Below are 12109 nucleotides of genomic sequence, written 5' to 3'. Positions count from 1 at the left end.
GTTAACAACTCAATCCTAACATCACTACCATTTTTGACCCAAATATTCAACCCCAACAGCCTCACCGACTCCTCATCATCAAACTGAGACGCGCGCTCTCTTACCCTAGCGTCAATCCAATCATATGGGTCACCCACATTACAGTTTTCCATCAAGAGCAAGGAAAGAAAAAGCAAGAAAACAAAGAAGAAAAACAGGAAGAATCAGAACTGACCTTGCTTACTCATTTCCGGACAGGAAGGGAAAATAAACCTTTTTTCCCAAGACTTAGCATTTTCAAAGAAAAAGAAGTCTAAGCAACATATAACTCCTATAAAGCAAACGGTTACCAAACCTTTGCATTTACTCCAGATTGTTAAAAAAGAGGGAAGTATTAAAACCAATACTAAAACCAACGGACAGGGGTGCCTAGAAAAGCGGGACAGTTTCACATCAATCATGTCATGATGGCGTGCAGAACGAAGCCTCTACTACAAAAACGTTTTGAATCCTGCACAGAACCAAACCGAGCTTGGAGGCTGTAAGGAGCATATATGATAACAACTTAGCGACCGAGGATTGCGGTATTCTCGATTCGAAAGCTCGTCTTAGTCCTGTACAAACCAAGGCAAGTTTGGGGGCTATGATACGTCACCCTTATCCTCGGCCGCCCGAAAAGCTCGGCACGTGAGCAGATAAGCTCGGCTGAAGCCATTTGAAAAATAGAAAACGCGCTCAACAAACTTAATCACCAAAACAGAATATGATAACTGACCTACAAACTAGGACTTATCCACAGTAAACGGGTAAAACAACTCCTATAAAGCCGAACTAATATTCTCGGCTAAGGATCGGGTTCTATTTCTCAGTTTTCATATTCATTTAACTACTCTCATTCACTATCACTAACTTGAGCATCGGAGTATCTTTTGCAGGTATTCCCGCCGCGGTGTTTGGTCTTGGCCAACGTACAGCTCTTCCTCTCTGCTGTCAGCTTGCTCGGAAGTGCTCAAACTCGACCACCTCAGTACTCAGACGAATCAAAAAGTATATATATATATTTTAAATTAGAAGCACATAAGCGGTTGAAAAAAATAAAAATTTGAAATTAGCCAGATACATGGTGAACTTTATGAATTTTATTGTCCCCACAAAAAAAAATTAGATTTGGAGAATTAAAATTTGAATAATATTTTTTGGAAAATAAAATTTTTTATTTTACAATAAAAATATCATGTATTTATGTATAAATATTCATAATTTTTAATATATATTTTTTATTTTAATATGTAGTCTATACACATAATTAATTAATTTAGTGACTAATTTTTTGTATATACATAACATCATTGTACTCTTTACTCGACGGATTTATGGTCCAATTAGTTTCCAAAAGATGGGTCATTCTTCACATTCGTTTCAAAAAATTTTTATCAATTAAATTAGCCCTTACAAAATTATAAATTATTTTTTTTGTCTTTCCCTCACTCAATTAATAGTTTTAATCAACAACTAATGCTATAAAACGTTAACTGATACCATACATGATACTTAGTATATCTATTTGGATGCTGAATAAATATCTTTATGCAAATCTATCAATTTAGTAAATTTTATCAATTAAATAAATCTTATTCCTAATATAAACTAATGATACTAAATTTGATAGATTTTCATAAATATATTTATTTAACGTCTAGTGAAAAAATTTTGAAATAAATTTAAAAAATTATTTATTTCTAAAAACAAATAATTTTATCTTTATTTTTTGAAATATATTTTTTTCGGAGCTTGAAGCAAGTTCGTTCGTTGCAATGGCGAACTTGCCTAATTTTATGAAGTTCACCCACTACATTGGCGAACTTCATCGGCTGGGATTGGGTCGAATACGGAGACCATCATATGATGGCCAGTCATCGTGGTGATCAATTGGTCTGTATTCTATTCTGTACACCTTAAATACGGTTTTTATCCGATACATGGGATGCATGTGAACTCTCAGTCAAGTCTAGCATATGAGCATGCCGCCAGAACATTGCGAGATGGAAGGTGAAAGGCTTGAAAGTATCCATCGCACTTACACTCGTTGATGCAATGGGCGAACCTCATAAAAATAGACAAATTCGTCGTTGTAATGGGCGAATTTGCTTCAAGTAAAAAAAACGTATTTCAAAAAATAAAGATAAAATTATTTGTTTTGGGAAATAAATAATTTTTTAATTTATTTCAAAAAATCTTTTGCGTCTAATTGAATATACTAGGTGTCATGTATATGCTATTAGTTAACGTTTCACATCATAAATCGTTGACGAAGATGGTGAAGTGAGTGACTAAAAGACCAAAATGATTAATTTGTAATATTTAAGACTGCGTTTGTTTATAGACACAAGATACTAAAACAGACACAGAGAAAAAAAAATCAAAAATCATGTTTGACAAATAAGATATAGACAAAGACAATGTGCCCAAAAATACTGAATTAGTATATTTTGTGTCTTTCATGACAAAACACACATAGAAACACTAAAAAAGACACAACTTATTTTTTATTTTTTCTTTTATTATTTTTATCAAAATTTCATAATTATATTTTTTTTAAATTTTTATTAGAAAATAATTGAGAATAAATTAAATTTTTATAATTTGTTCTAATTTATTATTAAATAAAATACAAAAACATTAAATTTTGTGTTTGTATCTTTTATGTTTTGTTCTTAAGGATATGTTTGTTTATGAGAATAGGATAAGACAATATATTGAGAATATGATAGGACAAGACACTGAGAACAGGATAGCACAAGACACTGATGGATAGAAACACAAAATTTTGTGTTCTTGTATTATGTTTAGTGATAAACTAGAACAAATTATGAACATTCAATTTATTCTCATTTTTTTTATTCAAAAAATTTGAGATGAAAAATATAATAATAAAAAATATAATTATGAAAAATTAAAAAGAATAATAAAAGAAAAAATGAAAAATAAGTTGTGTCTCTTGTTAGTGTCTCAGTATCCTTCCTATTAAGATAGACATAAAATACACTAATTCAGTGTATATGAACATATTATCTCTATTCATATCTCCTCTGTTAAACACAATTTTATGTCTCTGTGTAACAAATACAACCTAATATACTGTCTTATATTGTTTTTAGAATCAAATACAATCTAAAATATTACTTTAGTTGATAAAATCTTTTAAAATAAATTTAAAAAATAAACCATCTTAAAAAATAATTTAACTATTAACTCTTATTTAACCGCATTATAACTTTCCAAACAATTTAGTTAATTTTACCGATGCACCCAATAAAAGCAACTTCAGAATATGCATTATTCAGGCAAAGACAAACTGTACTACTACTATATTATTTTCTCAAAAGATAAACAAACAAAATAATCCAAGCAAAGGAAGAAACCATGGTTGCCCCCCTTATCCTTTGTTGGAAACGGCATTTTAGTTTCCGACGGCAAAATCAGGCAAATAAAACCAGCCGTCAATGTTCTGTAATGTCACGTGCTATGCATATGCAAGATTTTGTTTGTTCCCTTATCAAGAATTTGAGTGTCATAACCAAAAAGAAACTCTTCCAAGTTCTAAAGAACTCACTCACTTTGAAAATTGAAACTCTTCTTCAATTTCTCTGTGGGAATTGAGTCCTTGATCATCAAAGTCAAATTCCGTGTAAGTCTCTACTCTCATATCTTTCAAGTGTTAAAAGCAAAGGTTTCAGACCTTTACACGAGGATGATAAATTGATAATAATTCTCATGGAAAAAATATTGAATTATCTTCTTAGTCTATAATTTCCTTTTTTTATTTTTTCTCTTAATTATCTTTAAAAAAATTTAAAGTCAGCCTTGTAAGCACAGCCACTACTACGCCAATGCGTTTTCTTTTTTAATTTATCTTTTTTTTATTTATCCTATAGTCTGCATAACATCACAATCTCTTGATAACTATTTTGATGTGAGACCATGCTTGTGCCAATATAAACATAACATATATATATAACAATTTACAGTTGTAACAACTAACAACCTATGTTTTCCGATTTATTTGTCCACATAATCATTTCAGTTTCATGATTTCATAATCTACGCAAGCTAATAGCATCCCTTGACTCTAAGGACACACAAAACAAATTGGCACTGTCCCTAATAATTCCCATAATTTTCGTTAGTTTAAATTTCAATAATTTTGACTGAGTCACAATAGTCTATGAAAATCGAACACATCATCATCATCTTTAAAAATATCAGTAAACTCAGAATTGGATCACCATAATCTTGCTCCCACTCTCCCTCATGAGTCATGACCTCATCATCTCACCTTCATTTTTTTTAATTGATTACGTTTTGAAACAGAAACCAAATTTTGTTATTAATATTTTAATTTTAAGTATTATTATTTTATTATTACGCTCGCCTTAAATTCTCAGCTAAGAAACAAGTAAACTAAATAAATGATTATGATATGATATATAATAATCATATTTTATTAACGTATAATAATATTTATAGAGCAGTTGACAAATGTGGCAGAATGATTCCTGTGCCGTATAATTCAATTGTGTGTGCCGCTGCTGGTGGTGGTGCACGTGAACCTCTCTTCAGAAACCCTTCTTCTTCTGCTTCTGTGTATCTTCTTCAGTTCAATTGTAACAGAAGAAGAATCAACACTAATAATAGGAGGAATAATAATAATAATTTCATGGATTCAAATAATAATATGAGGACAGAGAGTTACCTGCGCCACGTCGATTCAAGGAAGTTAATGCCAAATGGCGCTGGCCACATTCCACACTTGAAAGCTGTGATTCTTGGTGAAGCTCTTGCATCTGAAGAAGATGATCTTGTTCTTCCCAGCAAGGAATTCTCTGATCAAGCAAATGTTCACTCACCTGAACAGGTTAGATCTCAGATGAATTATCGTCGTGTGTTCTAGGGTTTCTTTCATTTTGTTTCAAATAAATATGAATTTACTGTTTTTTGAATTGTGCTCTGTTAGTATATGGAGATGTATAAGAGGTCAATTGAGGACCCTGATGGATTCTGGTCTGAGATTGCATCACAGTTCTACTGGAAACAGAAATGGGGTGAGAAAGTCTGCGATGAAAATTTTGATGTCAGGGACGGCAAGATCAAGATTGAGGTGCCATTCTTTTCACTCTGATTTGGATCTTTGTTGCATTGATTTTGTTTTATTTTACTTTCTATTGATCTGGTGAGTAGTTTTGACCTTTTCTCTGTTGTTCTAATTCAGTGGTTCAAGGGTGGCATTACCAACGTGTGTTATAATTGCCTGGATAGAAATATTGAAGCTGGACTTGGTGATAAAGTTGCTCTTTACTGGGAAGGCAATGAGCCCGGTTTAGATGGCAGTTTAACTTACTCTCAGCTTCTCAATCAAGTTTGCCAGGTTAGTTATGAGTTATGACTTTCCCTTCAGTCTCTATCGGACGGAATTTCTCAATTTCAGGTGCTAGAATGATGTTAGGTTGGAATACACTATTGAAGATTGGCGGAAAAAGATTGACCTTCTTCTTTGTTGTCGTCATTTTCCAGGTTGCAAACTACCTGAAAGATATTGGTGTGAAGAAAGGCGATGCTGTAATTGTTTATTTGCCAATGATCAATGAGCTCCCCATCACAATGCTTGCCTGTGCTCGCATTGGTGCTGTTCATTCGGTATTGTACAAAAGCTTTTTCTTAGAACTGTCCAGCTTTTCTTTATTTGTTCACTCATATTCTCATGATTATTAGATTCCTCGATATGTTTCACTTGCCTTTTAATACATTTTAGGTTTTTTTGATTTGTTTAGGTTGTATTTGCCGGTTTTTCTGCAGAATCTCTTGCACAGAGAATCACTGACTGTAAACCGAAAGCTGTAATTACTTGCAATGCTGTTAGAAGGGGCACCAAACCTATTCTTCTGAAAGACATAGTTGATGCTGCCATCAATGATTCAGCCAAGGATGGGGTCTCCGTAGGTCGGGGAATATCATATCTGTTTATAGTTTCAGTGCTACAATCTTTTAAATAAATATAATGTAGTTATACTCGTCTTCCCCCCCCCCCCCCCCCCCCCCCCCTTTTTTTTTCCTTTTTCCGCATATTACCATTTAAACATGTGTCCCTGCACACAAGCACAGATAGAGATATCATATCAGTATAGCAACATTTTGCACCTCTTTGTAGCTCACAGTGAGTGAGCTTATTAGTACGACGATAGCTTGATAGAATCCCATTCCCCATATGATGATTAGATAGTAGCACTTTGAAGAAGGTAAAGAAAAAAATTGTAGCAAGTGACACTCACCTTTCCAAAGTTTGTGCAACTAAGTTGATATTGACAAATAAAATGCAGGCTGGGATGTTATTTGTATTCTATATTGAATATTTATTTTTTCATCATGTAACGGCCATTCACTTGTCTGTGCATGCATACATACATACATTCATACATATTACATATAACCAATCACCTCCCAGATACATTTTGTTACTTTTGTTAGTTTCTTTAACTTGTTTATTTTTGCAATGTTGCTTCTTGTCTAAGCAGATGTATGCTTAGTTTATGATAACCCAGTGGCACTGAAGAGAGAAGATACAAAATGGACGCAAGGTCGGGATATATGGTGGCAGGTTAGTATAAAACTTTTGGTTGGTGATAATATACTCTCATATGGCCTGCTAAGTGCTAACTGTTGGTAACACAATTTCAGTTTACCATATCAATGCGGAATACATGCTATGCCTCGGAATTACCGAGTCATATAAATGTTTTAATCAGAATTTTTGTTTCTGATGATCAGGTTTTATGTGAATATTGATGATAGAGGTTCACATGTTTATTTTCGGCTAATACTTTATGTGCGTTGCAGGATGTTATTCCTAAATATCCAAGTACTTGCCCGGTGGAGTGGGTTGATGCTGAGGATCCACTTTTTCTACTCTATACAAGTGGAAGCACTGGAAAACCTAAGGTATTTGTGAGCTGTTACTGCTGTACTTCATTAGTTTTGTTGCCTTTTTCTTCTTTCCTTTACTTACAGTTGCTGCTTTCTAATTTCTAATCTATATTATAAAGGGTGTCCTCCATACCGCCGGTGGTTACATGGTATACACTGCCACAACATTCAAGTATGCATTTGACTACAAACCATCCGACATCTACTGGTACAATTGAAAGCTTATACTCTACATCATTTTTTATCTTTGAGATGTTTTTCATGAATGTCAGATCCGTACACTTATTTAACACCTTTATTTCCTGGCTAAAGGTGTACGGCTGATTGTGGTTGGATTACTGGGCACAGCTATGTCACTTATGGACCCTTGCTAAATGGTGCAACCGTTTTAGTGTATGAAGGGGTAATATATTTTAAAACTGAAATATACTGTAATTTATTTATATGCATGATGGAACTTGAGAAAATGAATCCAACAGACTTGTTATTAGTTCAAACACACACATATACACAGAAAAAAAAGGGGAATTCAACAATAAGTTTTTATTTCTACAGTTTAAGAATTTTATGAGAAAAAGTATGTATTTTACCACTAATATAGGGCTGTGCGAAATTGGCATTAATGTTTTGAGAGGAACACATCGAGTCCATTCTAAAACAACATGGAAAAATGGATTTTATATGGCTTCTTACTTACCAGTGAAATTGAATTAATATCCCTTTCAATAGGCTCTTTAGTTGATGCTGAGAAGTTCAAAGCCATCATAAGCAGGAGGCAAAAGCTTTAGCCTGGTCTTTCTGTTATCAAGGTTATGGTTTGATTTCCATGCTGAGCTCTAGTATATTTCAAAAAACTGTGCTGACATCATAAACATAAAGGGAAAACTTGGGATCTAGTTAGGCCCAGCGGATTGTAACTAACTAGTGAGTTTAGGCGGGAAAGTCAGTCGGTTAGAGGCAAATAAGTGGGGGTTGTTGATAATCGTGGTTGTAAGAGAGTACGGAACCCCCAACACTTCCTCACTGTATCAAACAGTGTGTCTTAGTGTTCTTCCCCAATTTATAGGGTTCCTCAGCACATTGCTATTACAATACAATATCCTATTCTACTATTCTATTCATGCTGATTCCAGTTCTAACATTTTCATGAAAACTCAACTGTTAAATTGTCATAGTACGTCCATAGACAGTAAATTATGAGGATCAAGGAATTGCAAATAAATACTTCACCGTAAATCTAAAAGATTACCTGAATGCAGGCTCCTAATTATCCTGATGCTGGGCGCTGCTGGGACATTGTTGACAAATATAAAGTGTCAATATTCTACACTGCCCCCACATTGGTGCGGTCTCTCATGCGTGATGGTGAAGCAGTAAGATACCTCTATGCTCTCATGTTTACAGTGTACCTGTGTGAAATTGATTTGCGAATAAATGCCTTTGGATTTTGGATACGTGTGAGCACACACCAGCACACTCCCATCACACATCTTGTGTCTTGTGGCCTTCCTATGATGGTTGAAGAAGACCAAGGAACTTGTTTGGTTTACTTTCTCCATTTCTTTTTTTTTTTTTCTGAATTTTTTGAGCAGTATTGTACAAATAGGGAAAAAAAACATAGAATAGGATTTTATTATATTTTTCACTATTTTCTACTATATTCTTCACAAAGTTTTAAAACTAATAAACACAAAATATAGACAGAAAATGAAAACAGAAACCAATATAATTGTGTTTAGCATTGGGAGGCTCTTCCACCATAAATATGATCTTTTTAAGAATAATATCATCTTCTATTCATTCCTATGCATTATACAAATCAGATATGTATTCCCTTCTCTAAAATTTCGGACTGTGAACTGTGCAATGGATTAAAGGGCACCCCTAGTTTGATGAAGGAGTTGGATAAGGTTATGTTGATTTCTTTCATGTATTTATTTTCATTTTGAAATATTGCAATTGTTGCAGTACGTTACCCGATACTCAAGGAAATCTTTACGGGTTTTGGGCAGTGTGGGCGAGCCCATAAATCCAAGTGCATGGAGGTTATTATCTATATCAAATAACTTAATTTTCTATATCAAATGGCATTCTGAAGGATTCTTGATCCCACTCTTTCAGGTGGTTTTACAATGTAGTCGGAGATTCAAGGTGCCCTATCTCGGATACTTGGTGGCAAACAGAAACTGGTGGCTTCATGGTATTTTAACTTCCGATGACTGGGTTCTAATTTTGTCGATATTGTAGACATTGAACATGAATATAGAGAGCTAGGTTTCAATCTCTTGTGAAAAAACCACCACCATGCCGTTTTCCACTATGCAGGCTGGCTAGATTTGTGCATATATAAACATATCATATTTGTGCATTCAGTTTTTGGGACTTAATTTTTCACTGTTACATCCAGATAACTCCACTACCAGGTGCTTGGGCCCAAAAGCCTGGTTCTGCAACTTTCCCTTTCTTTGGAATTCAGGTCTTTTACCCAACCTTCAGATATTCACTTTATAATTTATGAATTTGTTGTAATCTCCCAGATAGTATTTGACCTTCACCACTGACAAATAATGTATAACTGTAGCCTGTGATAGTGGATGAGAAAGGAGTTGAAATAGATGGTGAGTGCAGTGGTTACTTGTGCATTAAGAAGTCTTGGCCTGGGGCATTCAGAACTCTATATGGTGATCATGAAAGATATGAAACAACATATTTCAAGCCATTTGCTGGTTACTATTTCAGTGGTGATGGCTGCAGAAGGTTAGTGATTGACTGACACGTAGATTGTTCGTTAATCATAATATTTTCCGATTTCACAGTACTGGCATACTCTCTTCGATTTGAGTCTATCCCGTCTGAATTATGATTCTGAATTCTGAATCCAATTCCAGAAAACACAGAACATGAAGAATTGCATTGGATAATTATGTTCAACATACTTTTTTAACTTCTTTTCAGGGATAAAGATGGATACCATTGGCTCACGGGAAGAGTGGATGATGTCATCAATGTCAGGTATTGTTAGAATTCCAAAGCTTTTACTGATGATTCTGGAGAGTTCCAATTTCAATTTTGATTCACATACAAGCCTGTCAGATGAGTGGAGTTGTTGCAACACTGCAGCTGTACGTGATGTTTATAAGTCTGACTTAGTATTGTTAATATGCAGCGGACACCGTATTGGCACAGCTGAAGTGGAATCAGCTTTAGTGTCACATCCTCAATGTGCAGAGGCTGCTGTTGTCGGTGTCGAGCATGAGGTATTATAATATTTTCTTCAGTGTGTGGCTTATCAGCTATCAAGTATGTGTTTGTACGAAAGAAAATGTCAAAATACATATAGTTTCGTTGTAGCATTACCAAGGGATTGCGGTCTCTCTTACCACTGCAGGTCAAAGGTCAGGGTATCTATGCATTTGTAACGCTTGTGGACAGTGTTCCTTACAGTGAAGACTTACGAAAGGACCTTATACTCACAGTTCGAAAGCAGGTCTGTACCTTTTTATTTTCTCATGTAATAACACATTTTCTAAAAGCATATTTGAGAAATGGTATAATTGTCATAATAGGTAATGATACACTGGATGGATCAGTGTTTTATGTAAACTTTATCATCTATGTCTGGATTCATTACACAATCACAGTAATGAAAGAAAAGAAAATGAAGTATCTTCATGGCAATTGTTCTTTGGAGCTATTGTGCCTTAAATTCTAACACAACTACTTTTTGAGCTATATTTTGTTTCCTTTACACTTTCTTCTCCTACAAAAGAGGTCATTAATCTGCATCATCACTGGACTCCTTCAAAATATTCATCAGAATTTCATTGTTTAATCAGAGAATATAACCCAAAAGCCTGCTGAAATCTTAACTGTTATTGCTGTTTGTTATTTCCAACATCTAGATGCAATGATACATTGGGTATAATGAATGTTTTAGGTCTGTGTCTGAATTGAACACTTCCGTGTTGCAATTTGCACTGCAATAAAAAGCCCAGAAAACATAACATGGAAGGACCTGATTGATCATCATGCGTTGATGCATTACAGATTTATGAATATAATCTTTATTTAAAACTTAATTTTCATTCTCTTTTTGTTCAAACATTTCAGATAGGAGCGTTCGCCGCACCCGACAAAATCCATTGGGCGCCTGGCCTCCCGAAGACCAGGAGCGGAAAGATAATGAGAAGAATTCTTCGAAAAATCGCCTCCAGGCAACTGGATGAACTTGGGGATACAAGCACCCTTGCAGATCCAAATGTGGTCAAGCAACTTATAGAACTTTCTGATTCCTGAAGTCCCCAAAACTATGTAATATTAAAGGTACATTACCAATTAGAGGCTTATCTGTTGAAGCTAATAGTCGTAGTGACTAGTGAGAACACAATTTTTTCCGTCTAGATCTGTAGACTCGAGACTCAAGGCTCAAGTCCCATCTTCTTGGACTGCGGAATGCTTGTTCGAGTGATGGATACCACCAAAAGATTTAGTCGCATACAAAAAGTCTTTGAAAGATGTTATGATAAAATAATTTCTGAATGATTTGAAAATGTTACAAAAATAATAAATAATTATATTTTTTATAAGATAAAAAAATTTTTGTATTTAGTAAATGACTTTGATTTAAATTTTTGTGCTAATATTTAAATATTTAGAAAGTGTATAAAAAAATCGGAATAAAATTTAATCTCTATATTTTTTTAATTTTTAAAAAAAATTTATTTGACATAAAATTATTAAATTTTAAAGATGAAAAGTCTTATTGTTTTAATAATAATTGCAAAAATTGAAATCTTTGCATCGAAATCTGATTTCTAAAATCTTTTTTAAAATATATATATTTAATATCTAATTCTTTTCGCCGTGTTTTTAAATTTTTTGGAGATTTATTTATTTGATAGTATTTTTTGAGTTATTTTTGTTAGTGATATAAATTTTTTAATATCATTTTAGTAGTTTGCTCAATAAATAAATAAACCATGCATATGCCTCAAACATACAAACGCTTTATTTCCCAACCTGGGTATTATTAATTCTATTACGAATAAATTCTTTTAGCTTATTTTCAGTTTATTAAATTATCCTCATACCTTATCGAAATAATGTTTTTCACCTTTTTTTTTGTACATATCTTTTGTACACTCTTTTTTAT

The 12109-nt window shown here is 33.7% G+C and overlaps 1 protein-coding gene across 3 annotated transcripts; it reads left to right on the top strand.

Annotated features, from left to right (window-relative positions):
* The first annotated feature begins 3413 nt into the window (after positions 1 to 3413).
* LOC130935049 (acetyl-coenzyme A synthetase, chloroplastic/glyoxysomal) lies at positions 3414 to 11507 on the top strand. Of its 3 annotated transcripts, none has more exons than XM_057864596.1 (19): positions 3414 to 3667; positions 4512 to 4894; positions 4994 to 5137; positions 5249 to 5404; positions 5551 to 5673; positions 5808 to 5976; positions 6549 to 6631; positions 6871 to 6972; positions 7077 to 7165; positions 7270 to 7360; positions 8217 to 8330; positions 8926 to 9002; positions 9079 to 9157; positions 9365 to 9433; positions 9539 to 9714; positions 9913 to 9969; positions 10124 to 10214; positions 10346 to 10444; positions 11068 to 11507. In XM_057864596.1, exons 2-19 carry the CDS (start codon positions 4529 to 4531, stop codon positions 11251 to 11253), a joined length of 2271 nt encoding a protein of 756 aa, XP_057720579.1. In that variant the 5' UTR covers positions 3414 to 3667; positions 4512 to 4528; the 3' UTR covers positions 11254 to 11507. The 3 variants fall into 3 exon arrangements, with proteins under 3 accessions (XP_057720579.1, XP_057720580.1, XP_057720578.1); XM_057864597.1 differs by having other exon boundaries at positions 3662 to 3665; positions 4507 to 4894; XM_057864595.1 differs by lacking the exon at positions 3414 to 3667 and having other exon boundaries at positions 4315 to 4894.
* Positions 11508 to 12109: the final 602 nt, after the last annotated feature.

Source organism: Arachis stenosperma, chromosome 6 (genome assembly GCF_014773155.1).
Source record: "Arachis stenosperma cultivar V10309 chromosome 6, arast.V10309.gnm1.PFL2, whole genome shotgun sequence".
Lineage (NCBI taxonomy): Eukaryota > Viridiplantae > Streptophyta > Magnoliopsida > Fabales > Fabaceae > Arachis > Arachis stenosperma.
This window is presented reverse-complemented; position numbering and strand designations above follow the sequence as displayed.

Bases quoted from the DNA above. Each gene is read 5' to 3' on its own strand.
- LOC130935049 (XM_057864595.1), top strand. From the start codon at position 4,460: ATGATATATAATAATCATATTTTATTAACGTATAATAATATTTATAGA. The intron at 6,973-7,076 runs GTATTTGTGAGC...TATATTATAAAG, and splicing joins GAAGCACTGGAAAACCTAAG to GGTGTCCTCCATACCGCCGG. The intron at 9,434-9,538 runs GTCTTTTACCCA...GTATAACTGTAG, and splicing joins TCCCTTTCTTTGGAATTCAG to CCTGTGATAGTGGATGAGAA.